Source organism: Setaria italica, chromosome VIII (genome assembly GCF_000263155.2).
Source record: "Setaria italica strain Yugu1 chromosome VIII, Setaria_italica_v2.0, whole genome shotgun sequence".
NCBI classification, from domain to species: Eukaryota; Viridiplantae; Streptophyta; class Magnoliopsida; order Poales; family Poaceae; genus Setaria; species Setaria italica.
In genome coordinates this window covers 6,386,716-6,406,646 of record NC_028457.1, presented here as the reverse complement: position 1 = coordinate 6,406,646, position 19,931 = coordinate 6,386,716, and the positions used below count along the sequence as shown (strand labels likewise).

Genomic DNA, 19,931 nt, shown 5'->3' with positions numbered 1-19,931 from the left:
GAGAGATTCATCGCTCTGCTGGCGTCGGGCTTCGATGCCGGCGGCGGCAACAGTGCCAAGCCAGCTCCGGGTCTTGCCGGAGGAGAAGCAAGCTACGAGCCGCCGCACCTCCTCGGCCTCTTCCACCACCGCCAGGTGGGCGGAGCGCGTACCCAGAGCCTCCGCTCCCCGAGGCTGTGCTCCCTGTCCAGCACGGCGCTGGAGCTCGCGGAGATGGGCGTCAAGCTGACGGTGAGCAAGACGAGGAGGTTCGGGGACATGAGCATGGCGAAGAGGCGGCGCCTCCTCCTCTCTGGCGAGCTCTCCGTCGCGCCCGTCGTGCTCAGCGACCTCACCGCGTGCTGGCTCTACAACATGGCGGCCTACGAGGCGTGCCTGGGCGCCGCCCGGGCCGACAACTTCGCCGTCAGCTCCTACGTGTCCCTCGTCGCGCTCCTCATGAACCGGGACGAAGACGTCCAGGAGCTCCGCGCCGAGGGAATCGTCGTCAGCGAGTTCAGCGACGCCGGGACGCTCAGGTTCTTCAAGGTCTTTGCCCAGTACCTGCGCGTCGGCCACCGCTACTACCAAGTCTTCGAGCGCCGCCAGGAGTACAAGCAGGAGAGGTGGATGTGGATCTCCATCCACAGGCTTCTATAAGAACTTCAAAACCATCGTCGCCGTGCTCTCCATCATCGGCGTGCTGGCTGGCCTCTTTAAAACCCTCGTCTCTCTCAAGCAGCCCCAGCGGTGACCAATAGTTCAACAACGTTTCTCATGATGAGAGCCCCCTACCGGGCACTCATATTTCTGGACTCTGCTACCATAGTACCGTGTTGGTTTTCCCAGATACAATAGTTGGAATGCATGTTGTGGGTGAGTGATGTTGTGACCATGCTGTGTAGTGTAAGCAATCTATTTCTATTTCTTTTTTTCTCTGGTATGAGTCTGTCTCAATATTGTATTCGCTGTATATTTCTGCCGCTGACAACACCATATGGAATTGCAGCTGCCGGGTATGCGTTCATCAAATACTTGCCAATCAACTTATCCTCATGTAGGATAAGCCACAGGAAATTTAGTGGAAATTAGTTAAGCCATGTGAAGAACAGAAGGCAACAACTTATCCGAATCAGCATGTCAAGGTGCCAATGGACAAATATATTGGAATCCATAGCAGTGCTTCTAAAGGTCTACATATATTTACGAGGAAAAAAGTGTATTTTTTTTATCCCTCAAGTATCGTAAAAGTGTGACATTCATCCCTCATATTTAATTTGATACAAATTAACCCATTAACTAATTAAACCAGCATTTACCATCCTTACCTTAGTTTAATAATGGTTTACTATCATATAATATTAGTTTCATATAATATTAGTTAGGCCATGTAATCATCTTACTAATCACATCCAAGCCATGTTTAATATTGAGTGAATCGGTATAATAGTTTGACGTGAATTGGTTCCATTAATTTTTTTCGATAAAATTTTTAGGGGTAGCCAATTTAGAGGATTTGCTGATCTTTTCCATAAGTTTTATAACTTCGACCCAGCATATTACATCGTTAAGCAGTGACTGGTTAGATGATTACGTGTCATAAACTACCATTGGATGGCACTAAATCATTGTTAAACTAAGGTGGGGATGATAAATCTACTGGTTTAATTAATTATGTGGTTAATTTGTACCAAACGAAACATGAGGGATAAATATGGCACTTTTACAATATTGGAAGGATAAAAAATACAATTTTTCCTATTCACAATAACCTATACTACCCCCTCCATGGACCACAATCCATGTAGTCCCTCCGTCCCAAATTACTATTCGTTTTGGCTTTTCTAGATACATGGTTTTTGCTACGTATTTAGACATAGTATATATCTAGGTGTATAGCAAAAGTTATGAAATTAGAAAAATCAATTTAGTACGGAGGGAGTATATCTGAACTATTTGAGAACGTTCACTGGCAATCAAAGAATAATCTTTAGCTGTTTGCAGCAGTCCAGTTCAAAACTGAAGCAAGATGGCAACGGATTGCATTCCAGCAGCAACGCGTCTGGCGACAAGCATATCATGTGGTGGAGAAAAGGCCCAACTTTATATTTATCCGGCCCAAAGCCTGGAGCAAGCCTATTTCGGGAACGGCTAGCATTTCCAAGATTCAGAATTGAACCTGCGTACTGTTGGTCGCACGAAACTTGCGCCCTGTTCTTCATTGTGTTAAGAAATTAAGATACCATTTTGAATTTACCTGAGAATTTGACTGCTCCAATCGAACCGAAAGTAAGGGCTCGTGGGGAGCATGACCGATCACAGACGGATTTTTTTGGTTTGTGCAGCAACAGGCCAACAGCGTACCCGTTTCGAGGAACAAAGATTGGCACCCCTGACAGCAACAGCTGCCATTTTACCAGCTGCAGTGACTGTTTCTTTTCGAGCAATTATAAAAAGAATTCGAGCAATTAGCTGCAATGATTGTAAAGCTGTCTATGTGCCGAATCATGAACATGGGGAAACTTAGCTGAATCAGGTGAAAGGTTTTATACTCCATGAAAGAACAAATACATTATAAATTTAATAAACCTGATCCAGTGACTAGTATATTTACAATCACCTATACTAAAGTAGTTTAGCATCCATCCACCATGCTTACCTAAAATTTTGGAAATTGTCCACCAGGCACCAGCTACCTAGAATAATCCTTCAGCTGTTCTTCAGCCTCCCCGCTCAAAACTGAAGCAGGATGGCCCTCACTTCATCCCTGAGCTTGAGCTGGTTCCACTCCTCCACCCAGAGCGTGTAGCTCGACTGCGGCGCGAGCACGTCCGTGGAAACCTCCTTGCTCGCCACCAGCTCGCGGGAGTAGCTCTCGAACTCCTGCAGCTCCTCTAGCATCATCGCCAGCACCGCCGCGTCGCGCTCGCTCCGGGCGCTCTCCGTCCGCTCCCTCGCCTCCTCCACCCGCGCCCAGAAGCACGGGTCCTGCGTCAGCCCGGCGTTCTTGCTCCGCCGCCTCCTGCTCGCCGCCGATGACATGGACGACGCGACATCGCCACCGCCGATGCACCCCTTCTCCTGCCACCACCTGTCGAACAGCTCGTACCGCCTCTCCCGGCCGTGGGTCATGTACCTCCCCTGCGTCCGGTGGAGGTTGCGGCGGTGGTAGTCTGCGATGTCGAGCGGCTCGACGAGGAGCTGGTAGAAACGGGCGGCGTTCACCCACTTGGCGCGGCGGTGGAAGTCGTGGGGGAGCTGGCCGGCGTCGAGCATGGCAAGCACGCCGTCCCAGAACAGCCCAAGCTTGAACCGGCACATGTTGGCCTTGCCGAACTTCTTGGGCGACCGCTGCTTCTTGAACGCGTCGTAGTACCCCATCTCGCCGTCGAACAGCGCCTTGTACCACTCGATTTGCGCCCGGAGCGGCGTGATCCGACCAAGCTTCGTCGCCAGCTGCGCGCAGTTCAGGCTCGGCCGCCGCCCCGCACGCCTCGACGTCCTCAGCCACTGCCTCGCCGTCGACGCCTCCGTCGCCTGCCGTCGTCGTCAACACATCAGACATGACATTACCGTGCACGAGATCATGTAGTTCACGCTTGCAGAAAGAAACACGTACATGCGCAGCTCTCACCATGGCGTGTATGCCGGAAGCTTCCAGGGCGAGGGAGACGCCGGCGTCGTAGTTAGACGCGATGACCGGCGCGTCGTCATCGGCACGCGGGCGTCTCCTGAGGAGCAGGTGCTGCGGCATCTTCACCACGAGGTCGCCGTAGCAGGAGTGCGCCGCCTCGGGGGACTCCGACCCCGGCGAGCACCGCGACGCGAACGTGGCGTAGAGCATCTGCACCGCGGCGGTCGGGTTGTCCACGCACACCGCGCCATCCGGGGTGCACATCACGTACGTCCCGAACGGACGGTAGGGGCCCCCGCTCGGCGCCGCCGGGTCGGCGAGCTTCTGGTCCATCGCCACAGCGCCGACGTGCGTCTGCACCAGCTGCCGGAGCGCGTCCCTGTCGGCGTCGGCCGCGCGGGCGGTGGCGGTGACCGCGGTCACCGCGCCCGCGTGGCGCGTCCGCGCCGCCGGCCATTGCTGAAGCTGCATCCCGACGATGACGTGCGCGGGGACGGCGTCGAGGGGGCAGAAGAGGAGCCGTGGGACGACGTCGTGCTGCGAGACGACGTGGCAGAAGTTGCCGCCCCACCGCTCGCGCAGGATGGCCCTGGACAGTGCCTCGTTGCCGAGCAATGGGCTGCCGAAGGTGACGCAGAGGACCGAAGGAGCTGGCCCCCATGTCGAGCTTGACGACGAGATGCAGAGGTAGTGCAGCGCCGCGAGGGCGGCAATGGCACCACCGAGGGAGTGGCCCGTGAACACGACTGCCTTGCCCCTGATCTGATCCAGTAGCATCTGCATTTTCAACCAATTGCGATGAGTTACAAATTGTATGTTCTCTCAGTGGCATCTGTAAAAGTTACAAATTTACTATCTTCAATTCCACTTCTATATGTAGAAAAAATATAGAGAGATTTGGATCTTAAGCTGCATAAGCATCAGACGGTACTCATACTGAACCCCAAAAAAATCATGCAAATAAATAAACATCTAGATAGATTTATGAACAATAATTTGGTCAATACTCGATTAAAATAAAGAAACTAGTGATAATAATGCAAGAAAGAATAGATAGAAGATGCGGAGACAGTGTGGCCCTCTGAGACGTGACTGAAAAGATCAACAAGACAACAAATTGCTGAAGTTTCTCACAATTAGTTATCTGAAGAACGGAATTAAAAGGGGCCCATATGAACTCGTGATAGAGCACAGGGAATTCGTCATTGAGGACATAAATTCTTGAACAGTGGAATTTAGTTCAGAAGTCTGAATCACGAGTAAATTCATCACAAAATTTTGATGACTATCTGAAATTATTGAAGAGCAGAAGATAGTGTCCCACTGAAAGCAGACTGAATTCCGAATGACAGCAAACGATGTACACACACTATTCATCATGATCATATTTTATTCCTCCACATCACTCCTCCGCATCTTATTCGAAGCATTACGAGATCTTGAAATTTCTTCAGATTCTATCTGCATGCATATTGTAGGCACTTACCACCACTGTCTCAATCATGAGTTCCAGCGCACTGCAATTTATATACCTTATCACCATCACCTGTTCTGTTGCCTATGGATGGGCCCTTGAAATGAATCAGATTGTAAGCGACAATAAAAGGAGCAACAGCAACCTTTGGTGGTCACTGTGGATGTACTTTTTGTTTGCATTGGTACAGGCACAGAGAATGCATAGCATCTCAAGTTAGCCGCCAAATTTGACAGGGATTTTGCTCTGTACACACCCCTCCTTTTGAGCTATAAGCTAAACTTTACAAACTCTTACAGTGTGACTATGCCAGAGACAGGAAACTAACAGAAGAAATCACAAGAGGGAAGATACACACTCAAGGGGTGAGAGCAACATGTACTTTGTTGTTTCTAGGTCCCCCCCCCCCCCCCCCCAAAAAAAAAAAAAACAAAGATTTTGTTTTGGTTTCATCCCACAATGTTCTTAAACCTTCTGACACCAAATAAATTGTTAAATTATGTCAGTATTAAATACTGAATCGCTGACACTGGGGATAATAAAATCTGAGTGCATCTCTCTCACCTGTATAAACACAAGGACATAGCAACAACCAAAGACAGGCCCATCAACATCACATCTCAAGCCAGCCATAAAGCAAAAATATCAGATCATCACATAAACCCCCGAAACTAAAGATGCCAATTTAGTAAAATTTAGTGGGCAAACTGCTACAATTAACACGCTAAACGTAAAATAAATGAGAATCAGGCAGATATTTTCAATGAAGAAAGCAAGCAAGCAATCAATTACCTGGAAATCAGGGGAGCCGCACAATTTCAAGAAGCACTGCAGCGCCAGAGCCTGCACGGCGACCTGCTCCCCTACGGCGGCGGCGTCGGGCTCGGCGTTGGCGACCAGCGGCGCGAACATCCGCCGCGTGGCGTCCCCGCCGAGCCCCACCGGCGCGAAGGCGTCGGCGCCGCCGCCGGCCACCGCGGCGCCCGCCGCCGACAGCGCGGCCTGCACCCCGGAGAAACCCACGTACACCGTGCCGCCGTCCTCGCCATGCACGAGCCCCGACGCGGCGGCGGTGGCGGCCGCGCAACGGTCCCAGGCGCGCGCCAGCAGCGGCGAGGACGCGAGCAGGGCGCCGAGGACATGGCTGGTCTCGAACCTTCAAAAGCACGACGCATTTGAGCTTCTTCCCCGCATCAAATTCTTATCTTTTTTTATCTTCAATTGGGCGCGAAAGGAACAAACTTTTTTGTGCGCGACCGATGCAGCAAGTATTTATAAGTGGTGATGCGAGGAAAAGTGATGGAAATTTGGAGCGGGGAACTTACATGGAAGCTTCTTCTTCCCCAGCGGCGTCGTCCATGGCTGGCTGATGAGCTTCCCAGAAGCGGGGGGTAGAGAGAGAAAGAGAGAGACTTTGACGGGGGCTTAGAGAGAGAAAGAGAGGAAGTGGCCAAGTTTTATTTGGCGGCCTGGGCTGTCCTGAGGAGGGTGGTGGGGCAGAACGCTCTGCTCAGGGGTCACATGGTATGGTTGATTTTGCATCAAGAGACCTCTACAATTGGGTTGCTTACTTTGCACTCCTTTTATGGAATGATGCTTGGATATTTTTAGTGCTTGGGCTATTTTTTATTTTAAACATTTTGCTAAGAGGGAAAAAAAGCATGTACCTTCTAATGGTTATTTATTTGAAAGTATAACTTTGGCATATGTATAAAAACGTAGACATTTTAAGAAAGTGTATTAAAAACTACACATTTAGAGTTTTATTCTCCACTGAAATGTGTACATTTCTTATACATAGTGAAAAATAACAATTAGCTTTTTTTTTCTAAGGTGACACTAAATGCACAATTTGTATGCACTCAATTAAAAGTGTACTATTTTTTATTATGATAATAAAAGCTAGTACTCCCTCAGTATCAAAATATTTATCGTTGTTGATTTTTTCATACAACGTTTGACCATTTGTCTTATTCAAAAATTTGTTACAAATATACGAGAAGATAAGCCATGCTCAAATATTTTTGATGAAAAAAAATAAGTAACAAATAAAATAAATGATACTTACATAATTGTTTAAATAAGATGAATGGTCAAACATCAGGACCAAAAGTCAACAGTGACAAATATTTCGATACGGAGGTAGTAATTTTACTGCAGCGGAAAAGCTATGGTTTGGGAGAATTTAACTAGTTTAGATGGTTTGAATTGATATTTATTTTTAGAGATTTCAACTAAAACTTATTTCATTGTTAGATAAATTTTTTATGTGTTGTTATACTTAATATTCTTAAACTACTGAGTAAGTGGCATTTTTCAAAATCTGAGGAGTTGCACCATTCTTTACTATATTTACATACAGCTCCTATAATTTGTATTTTTCATTATTTTTAAAGCATATTATCCCTTTATTGAAATTCTAGGTTACAAAATTTCAATGGTTTATTAAATTACTGAAAGCGAATGAGCTGTAAGATTCTATGATATTGTACTTTTTTCTCATGCAGCAAACACTTTATTGCTTATACAAGAGACACTTTGATCATTGTGGTGCTTATATTTCTATTTTCCTAGTACCTTTTTGTTTGTGCATCTGGAATAATCTTCATGTGTATGCCACCTAATCTTCCTGTGTGTCAGTGTGTGCTAACTGACTTCATAGTGGAAACACAAGTGCCATCACATCTTATACTGCAATAGTCCAAATGAGTATGCTTAACCTGCCTTTTGGATTTGCACTATTTATCCAGGTATGAGGGTCTCAACTTTTGGGCACCTTTCTGTAAATTCGCAAGATGTAAAGGCATATTTTATCCATGCTCAGAATATATCAGTATATCTTTTTTTAATGTATGGTCAAATCTCTAGTTCACTGCATATACTGGCCCCCCAACTTCGCTTTTTTAATGTGTCCTCTGTATTAAACATTTGTTTGGATCAACGACAAGGACAGCATTCTGGTAGGTCACTATAAAATCTGGCAACCAGTTTGGGGTCATGGAGGCATGGCGCGGCGTGCGAACGCATGCTCGAAAGAGATTCTGTACATAACCCTGCCATCCAATTTAAAAATGTCGTCGTTTGATACGTGGAATTCTGGTAGGGTTGAAATCTACGTGATACGACCAAATACATGAGGGCGATGTGAGTAAATTTGTCCTGAAAATAGATCCTCACAATACCTATTTTTTATGCTTGTAAATATATTACGTGTTAAAATTGCATTGTGACATGTATTTTTGGAAGGTTAGTGTTTAAGTTTCTTAAGATTATCATATTCTTAAAAATAACTTTTCACATGCAAGAAGGGAAAAAATGTATTTTTCATCCCTCAAGTATTGCAAAAGTGTGACATTCATCCATTATATTTCATTTGGTGCAAATTAACCCCTTAACAACTAAATCGGTGCATTTATCATCCCCATCTTAATTTAACAATGGTCTAATAACCAAGGTTTTAAATCTCCGGCTAAAGGTATTTAGCGGATGACCTCTAAAACAACTATAGTAGAGCTAAATGAGGCTATAACGGGCTATAGCCGCTAAGTTGTACATAAACACAAATAGCTTGATCAGCCTCAAATAGCTATAGCTGGCTATAGCTATCAAACCTTGCTTATAACATCGGTTTAGGCCATATAATCATCTTACTAATCATTGTTTAGTCATGTAGAGTCAATTGCTTTAATAATTTAGTGTGAATTGGTTCCGTTAATTTTTTCGATAAAATATTTATGTGGTAGTCAATTTAGTGGATTTATTGATTTTGTTGCCGGCTTTATATCTTCGACTCAACATATTACATCGCTAAACAGCGATTCAAATGATTATGCAGCATAAATGAATATTAGATGGCACTAAACTATTATTAAACTAAGGTAGGGATGATAAATGCACCGATTTAATTACTTAAGAGGTTAATTTGCACCAAATGAAACATGAGGGATGAACATCACACTTTTGCAATACGTGAGGGATGAAAAATACACTTTTTCCTACAAGAAAATTTATGTAAAAAAAATGCATGCCATGAAGTGTTTCAAAAATTAGTTTATGTCCTAGAGGACTTAAAATTTCTTTTCCTTAAGTTAAATTTCCTTAACAATTAACGGAAAATATCCTGGAAGCATTGCAAAAAACTAATTTTACTAATACTCCCTCCATCTCAGAATATAGCTATGTTTAGACTTTTTTGAAGTCAAATCTTTTCAACTTTGACTAGAAATAATCGTAAAGACTAATAACATAAAAATAATGTTAGTTGAGTTATTATCAATTATAATGATATGTAACATTTTCTATTCGAAATAAATTATTTTTAGAGATATTGTTGCTCAAAGTTAAATAGATTTGACTTTTGGAAAAACTAAACGTAGCTATATTTTAGGATTGGAGGGAGTAGTAATTTGCAAAATACTATATTATTTTAAGAAATTTATAAGTTTCATCAAACAATAAGGCCACTCAGGACTCGAGGGAGTCTCCGGTTAATATTGGAACTATAGATGTCCATGCAGCCCGTGACCCGCTCACCCATCATGAAGCCTGGTTTTTTGGCCTGGCCCTAGCTCGGCCAAGCACGGAGGGCTCCGTACCCATGCTGGTCCGGCCTGATAGCTCATGCCGGGCGTGGGCCGTCACCCCAACACGACGGGCAGCTCGGCATGGTTTTAGGTGGTCGGCCTGAGAAGGCCCATCAACTTCTCCACCATAGTCCATAGCTCAGTTCTCCACTTCTTCTATCCTCATTTTCTCATCCCTCCTCCAAGCTGCAGTCACTCCCCATTCTTCCTTCGACCTCCACGGCCCCACCTCCCTCTGTCCCTTATCGTTCCCGGTGGCCTCGCTATCCTCCTCCCCTTCGGCGACTCCTCTAGGAGCGGCGACACGTAAGCTGGTAGGCAGCGGCAACTGACGCAGCCGCCTGCCCTGCCCCGCGGCGGAGGCCGGCGCAGCCGCTGCCCCACCCTGCCTGCCCTGCCCCACTCCTCTCCTCCACCGCTAGCACGGTGGAGCCACTCCTCCTCTCCTCTCCTCCACAGATCCTGGCGGCGGCAACTTCTCCACCATGCCTAGGCTGGCATGGGTCTCGCCGAGCTGGTCGTGCCAGCCGGGCTGGCCCGGCACAAAATGGGCCTGTGGGCGAGCACGGCTCGGCACGGTGGTGGCGTAGTGCCGGGCCTGGCTCGGCACGAAGTTGGTCGGGCTTAGCCGGGCCTGTGCCAGGTTGGGCTGGGCTGGCGGTTTGGACATTGAACTGTGGTGGATCTGCTAAGTAGTATAGACTCGACAAGTTTCTTGATAGAACAAGCGCGGTAATTTATTATGCAAACTACGGTACCGGTTCTTTTTTGTTTTTGTGTCAAATAATTTTTGTTATTGGCTTAATAATTTTACCTTCTAGATTACACATTCGCTCATGTGTCACTGGACCACTAGAGTGCAGACAATATTAACTGATAGTTACTTCAGTGAATCCTATTATTTATATTAATCTGCAGTAATTATGCATCCCCTCGATTTTTTTTTACTTCCCATCTTTTTTCCTTTGTCTTTTTGAGGTGTGGACATGAAAAAGGGTTTCACTTTTTCCTCGTGTGATTACACTATCATCACGAGTATGGAGCCCATTCTTATCACCTCAAGTGACCCTCGAATCATAGTCGATCATTTTCTCTTCTCCATGACATAGATTCTCTGAGTTGGACGAACCTCTTTTGCGGTACTGCAGAGGGACTAGTTCCCTCGAAGTGAAGTTTCACATGTATGTGGAGTTTGATGTGACAAAAAAGATTACCTTATTTTATCTCACGCTGCTTGCACGTGGTCAAATTGAGACAAAATTACACCATTATATTTTTCCTCACCAACTTCTTTACTGTGATTTGATTGAGACATGCATATCTTCTTTTTTGCAAGAATGAATTTGGTAATTAAACTGGCATGTTGCTTATTTTAATTTGTTGCTGCTAATAAAATAAGCGCTAATATTTTTTTCTTACCTCTCACCACTCCCTATAGGCCCGTACCCTAGGTGCATGGCATGGACCAAAATCAAGTAGCGTTTTTTTTCTTGTTATAAAGTTATGGTAGCCAGGTCTCATACTTAGGGCTACAGGACTCTAATTTATGGGGGGAAAAAATCATGGAGTGCTGAGAAGGCAACACACACAATTGCAAAAATAATTTTCTTCAACAACAATTGGTAAATACCTACCAAACTAAAATGCCAGAAAAAAATGTGGTTTTATTTCAAATCAGTTCTTTTCTTGTTTGAATAACCTTATACCTTCTAGATTACACTTTAGTTGTTGTGTCACTGAACTAGTGGGGTGAGGACATTAGCTGGTAGTTACTGCATTGAATCCTATTTATTCTGCGGACCAACTAATATTTCCTTTCTTTTATATACAATATTTTCTGTTTACAATATATTCTTTTCATTTTGTCTTTTGAGGTGCGTTAACATGAAAAAGGCATCTCACTTTTCCTCCTGGAATGGAACTATCATCAGGAGCATGGCCACCACTCTCGTTTCGAAAAAAGGGAGCATGGCCACCACTCTTATCATCCCAAATCCCAACTCCCCAAGTGGCAATCAAATCGTGACCGATCATTTTCTTATATCCTTGACATAGATTCTCAATCAATGCGAAGTTGATATGATAAAAAGGATTAGGCCCGTTTGGATCATTGGAATTGAATTCCACTCTAATAATCATAATTTAGACACAAATTAATTAAGCTAATATAATTGTATGTGGAATATAGTTGTATATTATTGTTGGCAATATGGGAGAGATACTTATATACTGCACTTTTACTATAGGGAAGCGAGTCAAGAGCGTGCTATAAGAATTGAATTCCATTCTAATAACCATAATCTATAGAATCAATTTCCATCTTCCACCCCATGAATTTAAGATAGGCTTATATCTAAACTTTGGAAAGTTGTGGAATGCCACATTCTAAGATAAATTAGTCTACTCCATTAAGTAGATTCCAATTCCTTCAAAATTAAGGGATCCAAACGGGACCTTAGAGTATTTTATCTCGCAATCTGCAGATGGTTAGCCAAGTTGAAACCAAGGAATGGGAGGGGAAAATTAAAGCCTTTACTGGTTAATATATATTAAATGAAAGAAAAAGTTATTTACAAAGAAGAAAAAAGAGGAAACAAAAAAAGGTTCTCAAGCTGAGTTGTCTAGCCATTCATCAAAGAGGGGGAAATAGCTCTTCTTTGCTCTGTACTAGGCAAATCCGATCCATATGCTTGAATTTAAATCTGGCTGCCAAAAGAGCTGCTGTCTGAGTTCATGTTCCTTAGCTTTTCCTTGAGTGTGATTTTATTCTTATGCGAGATCTGCCAATGTTCTTTTGTGCAGAAGAAGAAATCTTTTTTCCTTTGACAATTGAACTAAGACTCTAAGAGGATAATATCTAAAATGTAATGTTATGTTGCTTTTGTTGCCGGTCATTGATAAAATATGCAAGTTGTATTGTTCTTACACCTAAGCACCCTAGGTCCAAGGCACGGTATGGACCGAAAGCAGTCAGCAAATACTCATCTTTTTGGGGGCTTAAAATTATGCTACTCATGTCTCTACAGTTAGGACTACGTATAGGCTCTGTTTTTCTTCACAAAAATTGAAAGACCAAAAGGCTAGAGATGTTGATAGTGTGTCGTGTTCTTCCTGTACAGCATAGGCTATACACACTATGATCGAAGAAAGTGGTGAGCTGCTGAAACTTCAACGGATTCAAATACTTGCAATTGACGAGAGATGCACATGCGGGTCGTCGTTGTCTTCGTTCAACCGACAACGAAAGCCTAGGCCTAGCTGGGCCCACGGCCAGTAGCGGTCTCCATGAGCGAAGATGACTCCTGGTCCTTGTTCTCTTACCTTCAAACTCCCAACTTTGGCACTATGCAAAAAGAAGATTCCCCATCACATCAAACTTGCGGTACATGCATGGAGTACTAAATGTAGACGAAATCAAAAACTAATTGCACAGTTTTATTGTACTTTGCGAGACGAATCTTTTGAGCCTAATTAGTCAATATTTGGACAATAATTCACAAATACAAACGAAACGCTACAGTGTTGCTACAGTAATTTGGCACCTCCCAAATTCGCGAAGTAAACAAGGGCCTGGTTAGTTAACCTTAGCTCATTTTCTCAAAAAAAAAAACAAAGAAAGAAAAGTTAGCCTCAGCTTAAACAGCTTTGTGCCTTTGTGTATACTCTTGACTCTTCTGCACACGGTTATGTGACGAGGCGACTCATTGTCATGTGCCCTAACCCTAGGACACCACTGGCTACATGAGCCGGTCTTGGTCCAAGTCCACGTCAAGTTCAAGTCTTCGTTGTTTGAATATCATTTCCACGCATTTATATGCTGTGGACTCACTCTATGAGTTCCCTGGTCTAAGGTAATTCCAGGATTGGGGCAGCTGCTGGGGAGGAAACATCAGCAGCTATACCACCACCCCCCATTTTTTACCTTCGATAAAGGAAGCTTCTATGCCATCCCTTTTAGATTAATTAAGAACGCAGCCCATACAGTAACTAGATGATGATGTCTCTGGCATTCAATTCGCTGCTCGCATTGTCAGGACTCATTAGTCATGACAGCGATGCTGAGAAGGTGGGGTTCCTCAAAGGCTGCAAAGAGGAGAATGCAGCCGCCCACGCGAAACAAAGCGAGATAAATAATACGGAGTACTCTGCTCTTTGATATAATCCACAGGCTAATTACAGAAATCGTCGTATACTTGTATGCGGGCATGTGTGTTAATGAGGCTGATAGCAACAGCCACAGCCCAGGATCTAAAAAGAAAACGCAGCGCTAAAAACAAGACCAGATGATGGTATATATGTTGCATGGGGTCATCATCTTTGCATTGCAGCATATATTCCCATTTCCCAAAGGCCCAATCGTCTCCCCACGTGTAAGGTGGTTCCCTCTTTGTGGCAAGATGCAGCATCGACTATTCCCACATAGTGGTAAATTTTTTTTACAGTGTTAAAATTTTGTAAACCTTCCTTAGGAACTACACCGTATCTATATTCCCTCCGTTTCAAATTGTAGATCGTTTTGGTTTTTTTAGGTTTGCTATGCACCTAAATATAGTGTATGTCGAGATGCATACGAACATCTATGAATCTAGAATATGCACCTAAATATAGTGTATGTCGAGATGCATACGAACATCTATGAATCTAGAAAAGCCAAAACGACCTACAATTTGAAACACAAAAAGTACTTTCCAAAATTCACTTATATCAACTACTACGTAATAACAATGTTTGCACTGATTCCATTACAAGTTTGCAGAACACCTACGTAATGTTTTAAAACACAATATGATTCCATTACAAGTTTGCAGAACTAACACTGCTTATCTATGCACATAGGAAAGGTTTAAAATACTAAACCTTCAGGCCTACTTGAGCTGTAACTTGTAATAAGTCGTTGCTGCACTTTTGTTTGCACTCATAAGCATGCACTTTACTGTTGATAAGGAAAGCTTGATCATTGCGGTGCTTATTTTTCTACTGTTATCCACTACTGTTTCTCTTTGTGCGTGTGTGTGAGCTAACAGCTAGCTTTCCTAGTGGAAATCTAAGTACCATCACATCATATAGGAGCAATATAAAGTATGCGCAAATTAAGCAACCTCTCCACAATTCCCATTTGAGTAATGGGTTTTTCATCTTTATTCATTTACTCCCCCTCCTCAACTCAAACATAAGGCATCCTAGGAGTTTTTAGCAAGCACTCAATCAATTCAATTAAAAACTTGGCAAATATTTTTCTTGAAAACTTACCTTGTATTACCATTACCTTATATTACCATTAGCAAGTACTCAATCAACTCAATCAACTCAGTTTTTTTATTTTTTTAAACTTTTTAGTCTTGATCGGTAAAACCAACAGGGACTAAAGGGGTCCATCTTGTGCTTGGCGTGGCCGCGCCTTTAGTCCCGGTTGACCTCTCCTTTCATCTCGAAAAATTTATCCCAGATGAATTTTAGAGAGATTTGAGGCCTACCAACCGGAACTAATGCTGAGTTTTCTACCGGTGATTAATTCCCAAACAGCATGCTGTAAATTTTTTTTCTCCTTCTGCTGTAAATTGACAAGCTACCTATACCAATTAACTAGGTCTTCTAATGAACCAGCCTTGGCCAATTAACTTTGTTTAATAATGTGTCACAGCTCACAGGACTAGCTAGTGGTGTGACAGTTACTGCATTGAACCCTACTTCATCTGCGGAGCAACTTGCTCTTTTTTATTTACTTCATTTTCAATCTTTTCTGCTTTTTATGTTTTTCTTTTGGATGGTGGACGCAAAAATGTGCCCCACTTTTCGGCCTGTCGTTGCAGAGCATGCAAATGGACACGCCATTATTATCATCATCGTTTTTCTCAGCGCTCCATTTGGAGTCCAAATCGGTTTGCCGCGGTGTAGTTGAACTAACAAAATTAGTATATATTTAATCTTGCACCCTGCACGTGGTTAAATTGTGTGTCCTGCACAGCTACACCTAACTCTAGTTTCCTCACTGCGATTTTATTGGCGTGCATATATCCTTTTTTCCGAAAAGTGGGAAATTTGTTTCTGTACTCCTCCGTCCCAAATTACTATTCATTTTGATTTTTCTATGCATATAACTTTTGATACGCATCTAGATATATATTACATTTGGATACATAACAAAAGTTATGCATTTACATTACTAGAAATATAACCTCTCGTCTCTAGCATTTGTACCGATCACATTTGGGACCGGGGTACTAATGTTAGCTTTAGGACCAGATCAAAGTTTGGAAGGTCCCGGAGGCCCTCTAGTACCGGGTGGAGCCTCCATCCGATACTAAATCCTTTAGTACTGGGCCATCCGGTACTAGAGCCCCCATCCCCGCGCACCCCTTGCCTTCACCGACACTTAGATTTTTTCACCCCCCCTCCCACCGCCACGCTGCTCCCCGTCCTTATCCACCCTTCGCCCATCTCTCCCTCCCTCAGCTCTCTCCCTCACTCATTCCTCTTCCTCTCTCCCTCTCCCTCAGCTCTCTCACTCGATCTCACCGCCTCCTCTACCTCCCCTCCCCTCCCCCCTCCGCTCGCCCCTCACCGGCGGTGAGGCGCACTGGCGGGGCGAGGTGAGGCGGCAGCGCGGATAGGCAGCGGAGGCAGGATGGCGGCGGCACCGGATCGGCAGGACGAGGTGGGGGTGGAGGGGGTGGAGGGAGCGGCGGGGTGGTGGAGGGGGTGGGGGTGGAGGGGGCTAGCGGGGAGGGTGGAGGAGGAGGGGGCGGCGGAGGGGGCCGGTGGCAAGGAGGGTGGAGGAGGAGGGGTGGCGGGGATGGGGGCGAGGCCGGCGGGGATGACGGGGGATTTTCATTTTTTTTTATTTTTTAAATCCTCTAGTACCGGTACTAGGGACCCCCTCTAGTACCGGTGCAATAGGATCGGTACTAGAACCCTTTTCTAATAGTATTAGAAAAGAAAAAATAACTGTTGTTTTAGCTTTTCTAAATACATGTCTTTTACTATGCATGTACATATAGATTATGTCTAGATACATAGCAAATACATATCTACCTAGAAAACTAAAACAACTTGAAATGGAGGGAGGAGTGATTATTCATATATAAGCTTTATATGTATTATTTTAGGATCAAGGCTTTACTAAAATATATAAAACATCGAGTTGTTGAGAAAAGCTAGCGACTAATGTACGAGGAGCGGAGATTGGATGGATTGGATCTTGACCGGCTGCAGACGCGGTCGTGGTATCAATTGAGCGGAGAACGAAGACCGATGCCTCCTCCTATGTATGCCGACGACTTGCATTGCAGTTCTCCTGCGGCTTGGAGAGAAACCGAAGCAAGAGCCACGCGTGATATATTTTATATGATCTTTTGTTTACACTATATATAATAAAAATAAACAATGTATGTACGTACATGTAGTTTCATTGACAAAAGACACGCGACCTGGTCTCTCTCGGTCCCCGTGACACGAGTTCACTCACGTCGCAGGCAGACTTGGTCCAAGTCGACCCACTGATTGGATCAAGCCTTGGCCGTCTTGGGTGTTTTAGGAGCACACGTACGTACAGCAAGGTCCACACATGAACCGCACCGTGCATATGCGTGTAGCGTGTGGATGTCAGGGGTTCCCTGGCAGCAAGGTAATGTGCGTGTGTGCTTAGTTTTTTTTTTCCACCCAACTTGGAACTGAAATCGTGGTGTGGTTTGGACGTTTGGTGCCCTCTATCTCTACAGCTAAAAAAACAAAACCGAGGCAAAACGTTGTCAGTCAAAGGTCTTTCGGTCCACTATCACCCCTCCCCCTCCCGCATCCGCCTCGGGCACGGTTATATGTCGTCAGAGGTGACAAATCAGCGTTTGTCATCTTCTAATTAGTGGCACGTGTGTACGTTCGTACAATAATTAGTGGGCCAGCGCATTTTCAGTGGACCTGACATAATAATTAGCGCACCTGTGTCCATTGACTGTTTTAAACTGCAATCAGACATGGTGTACTGTCCAATAAAAAATCAAAAATCAGGTTGCTGTTGCCTAAAAAAAGATAGAATGGATGCATACATGCACAAAACACAAAAAGTGATGATATCACCTGCATGCATGAGAATAGGAAGTTTAAAAAAGTCATAAATCTTACACAGAGCATCAAAACTAAATTTCGATTGCACCATTGAATTTCTTACAATAAAACCTTCACAACAAGATCGCACTTGACTATATTTCAATAGATTTTTTATTCACATTTTTTAATCAATGTTACATATTTTCTAAGAGCATGTACATGTGGAACAAATTCTACAAACTCATGGAACAAAATAATCAGACGCATCGAACAAATTATACGAACTAACAAAATAAAAAAAACATATACCCACACGCATGCAATTTTGAAATTTTAAATGGTCAAAAATCATAAACCAAGCATCCAAATTGAATTCGGATTGCACCACTCAATTTCTTTTGACAACATCTTCAAAATAAGATCACACTTGACTATGTTTGGATACAAAAGTTTAAAACTATTTTTTAATATAAAATATTAGTTTTGATTACATCGAACAAATAATTGAATACCTAGAACAAATGATTGTCTAATACGAATAAAAAATGTAACATGATGAACAAATGATTATAAACAACGAAAAAAATGTTGAATATTAGGAGATCGTATGATGCAAATAAAAGAGACATACAAATAATAATATACTCAAACAAAAGATTAAAAATTGATATTGTACGACAAAATAGTAGAATATGAGCATCAAGTTGAAAGATTTTTTTCAGATATATATATGGAAAAAATTTATACCCATAGAACAAATTAAATGAACTCATATACAAAAAATAAGTACATATGGAACAAATTATATGAACTAATTGATCAAAACAATAGTGCATTGAACAAATTATAGAAACTAACGGAACAAAAGATTTATATACCACGAATAAATTGTAAGAAACTTACAGAACAAGTATTTACACACGTAGAACAAATTATATAGACTGATTGAATAAAAAATTGTACACTTAAAACAAATGCATTTTGGACATATAACACATGGAACAAATTCTACAAATTCATGGAACAAAATAATCATATGCATCGAAAAAATTACACAAACTCAGAGAAAAAACGTACCCACATCCATGCAATTTTGAAATTTTAAAAAGTCAAAAATCATAAACCAAGCATCCAAATTGGATTTCGATTGCACCACTTACAATATCTTCAAAACAAGATCATACTTGACTATGTTTGGATAAAGCAATTTAAAACTATTTTTTGAATAAAAGTATTAGTTTTGATTACAGCGAATAAATACTTGAATACCTAGAACTAATTAAATGAACTCATAGAACAAAAGTAAACAGACCTAGAACAAATTATATGCACTGGCAGATCATATCAGTAGTACACATTGCACAAATTATATGAACTAATGAAATAAAAGATCTATATACCACGAACAAATTGTAGGAACACATAGAACAAATTATATAGACTCACCAAATAAAAAATTGTACACTTGAAACAAATGCATTATGAACATATAACAATATTGTAATCCACAAATATATATGGTTGACCTATTCATATCATGATAGGCAAACACAAATTTTGAACATTAATGATTCTATATAGAACAACTAAATATATTAAGTAATAACTAAAATTATTCAGTAGATTAGTTTAAAATATAACTTTGAATGTACCCCAATAAATTATGTACTAAGAAAAATGTACACAGGGTCATGAAAATACAATAGAGAAGGAGTAAAAATAAACAAATTAATGGAGAAATGTTAATAAAATTAATGAGGAAAAAAATAAAGAAATTACGTACCAAGAAGGAATATATGGAAGAGAATCTAAATTAATATAGAAAAAGCAAAACAAGAATCAAACTAATAAAAAGGAAAACAAAACAAAAGAGAGAAAAAGAAATAAAAAGGAATGAGAAAAATGGTGTGATCGGAAAATGGTAAAGAAAAGAAAAGAAGAAGATAAAAGAAAAAAGAAAGGAAAAAGGAGAAGCGATGAAAAGAAATAAATAAATAAAAGAGAAGAAAGAAAAATAAAAATAAAAAGAATAGAGAAAGAAAAATAAAACAAAGAGACAGGAAAATGAAAACAAAGGAAATAACTAAGAATGAAAATGAAAATAGAGAAAAGGGGAAAAAATAACATTTAGTTATTAAATAGGTCCATAGTTCAAATTACTAACAAAACACTAAGTAGCACAGTGGTAGCTCAGGAAAGTCTCATCAAGCAGGTCGCG

At 42.4% G+C, this 19,931-nt stretch overlaps 1 protein-coding gene across 2 annotated transcripts; it reads right to left on the bottom strand.

Moving 5' to 3' along the window:
• Positions 1 to 2,493: 2,493 nt before the first annotated feature.
• Positions 2,494 to 6,570, bottom strand: LOC101774420 (lipase-like PAD4). Of its 2 annotated transcripts, none has more exons than XM_022829279.1 (4): positions 6,413 to 6,570; positions 5,880 to 6,243; positions 3,599 to 4,390; positions 2,494 to 3,516 (listed from the first exon to the last, which is right to left on the bottom strand). In XM_022829279.1, exons 1-4 carry the CDS (start codon positions 6,445 to 6,447, stop codon positions 2,713 to 2,715), a joined length of 1,995 nt encoding a protein of 664 aa, XP_022685014.1. In that variant the 5' UTR covers positions 6,448 to 6,570; the 3' UTR covers positions 2,494 to 2,712. The 2 variants fall into 2 exon arrangements, with proteins under 2 accessions (XP_022685014.1, XP_004978916.1); XM_004978859.3 differs by having other exon boundaries at positions 3,614 to 4,390.
• Between the last annotated feature and the right edge of the window lie 13,361 nt (positions 6,571 to 19,931).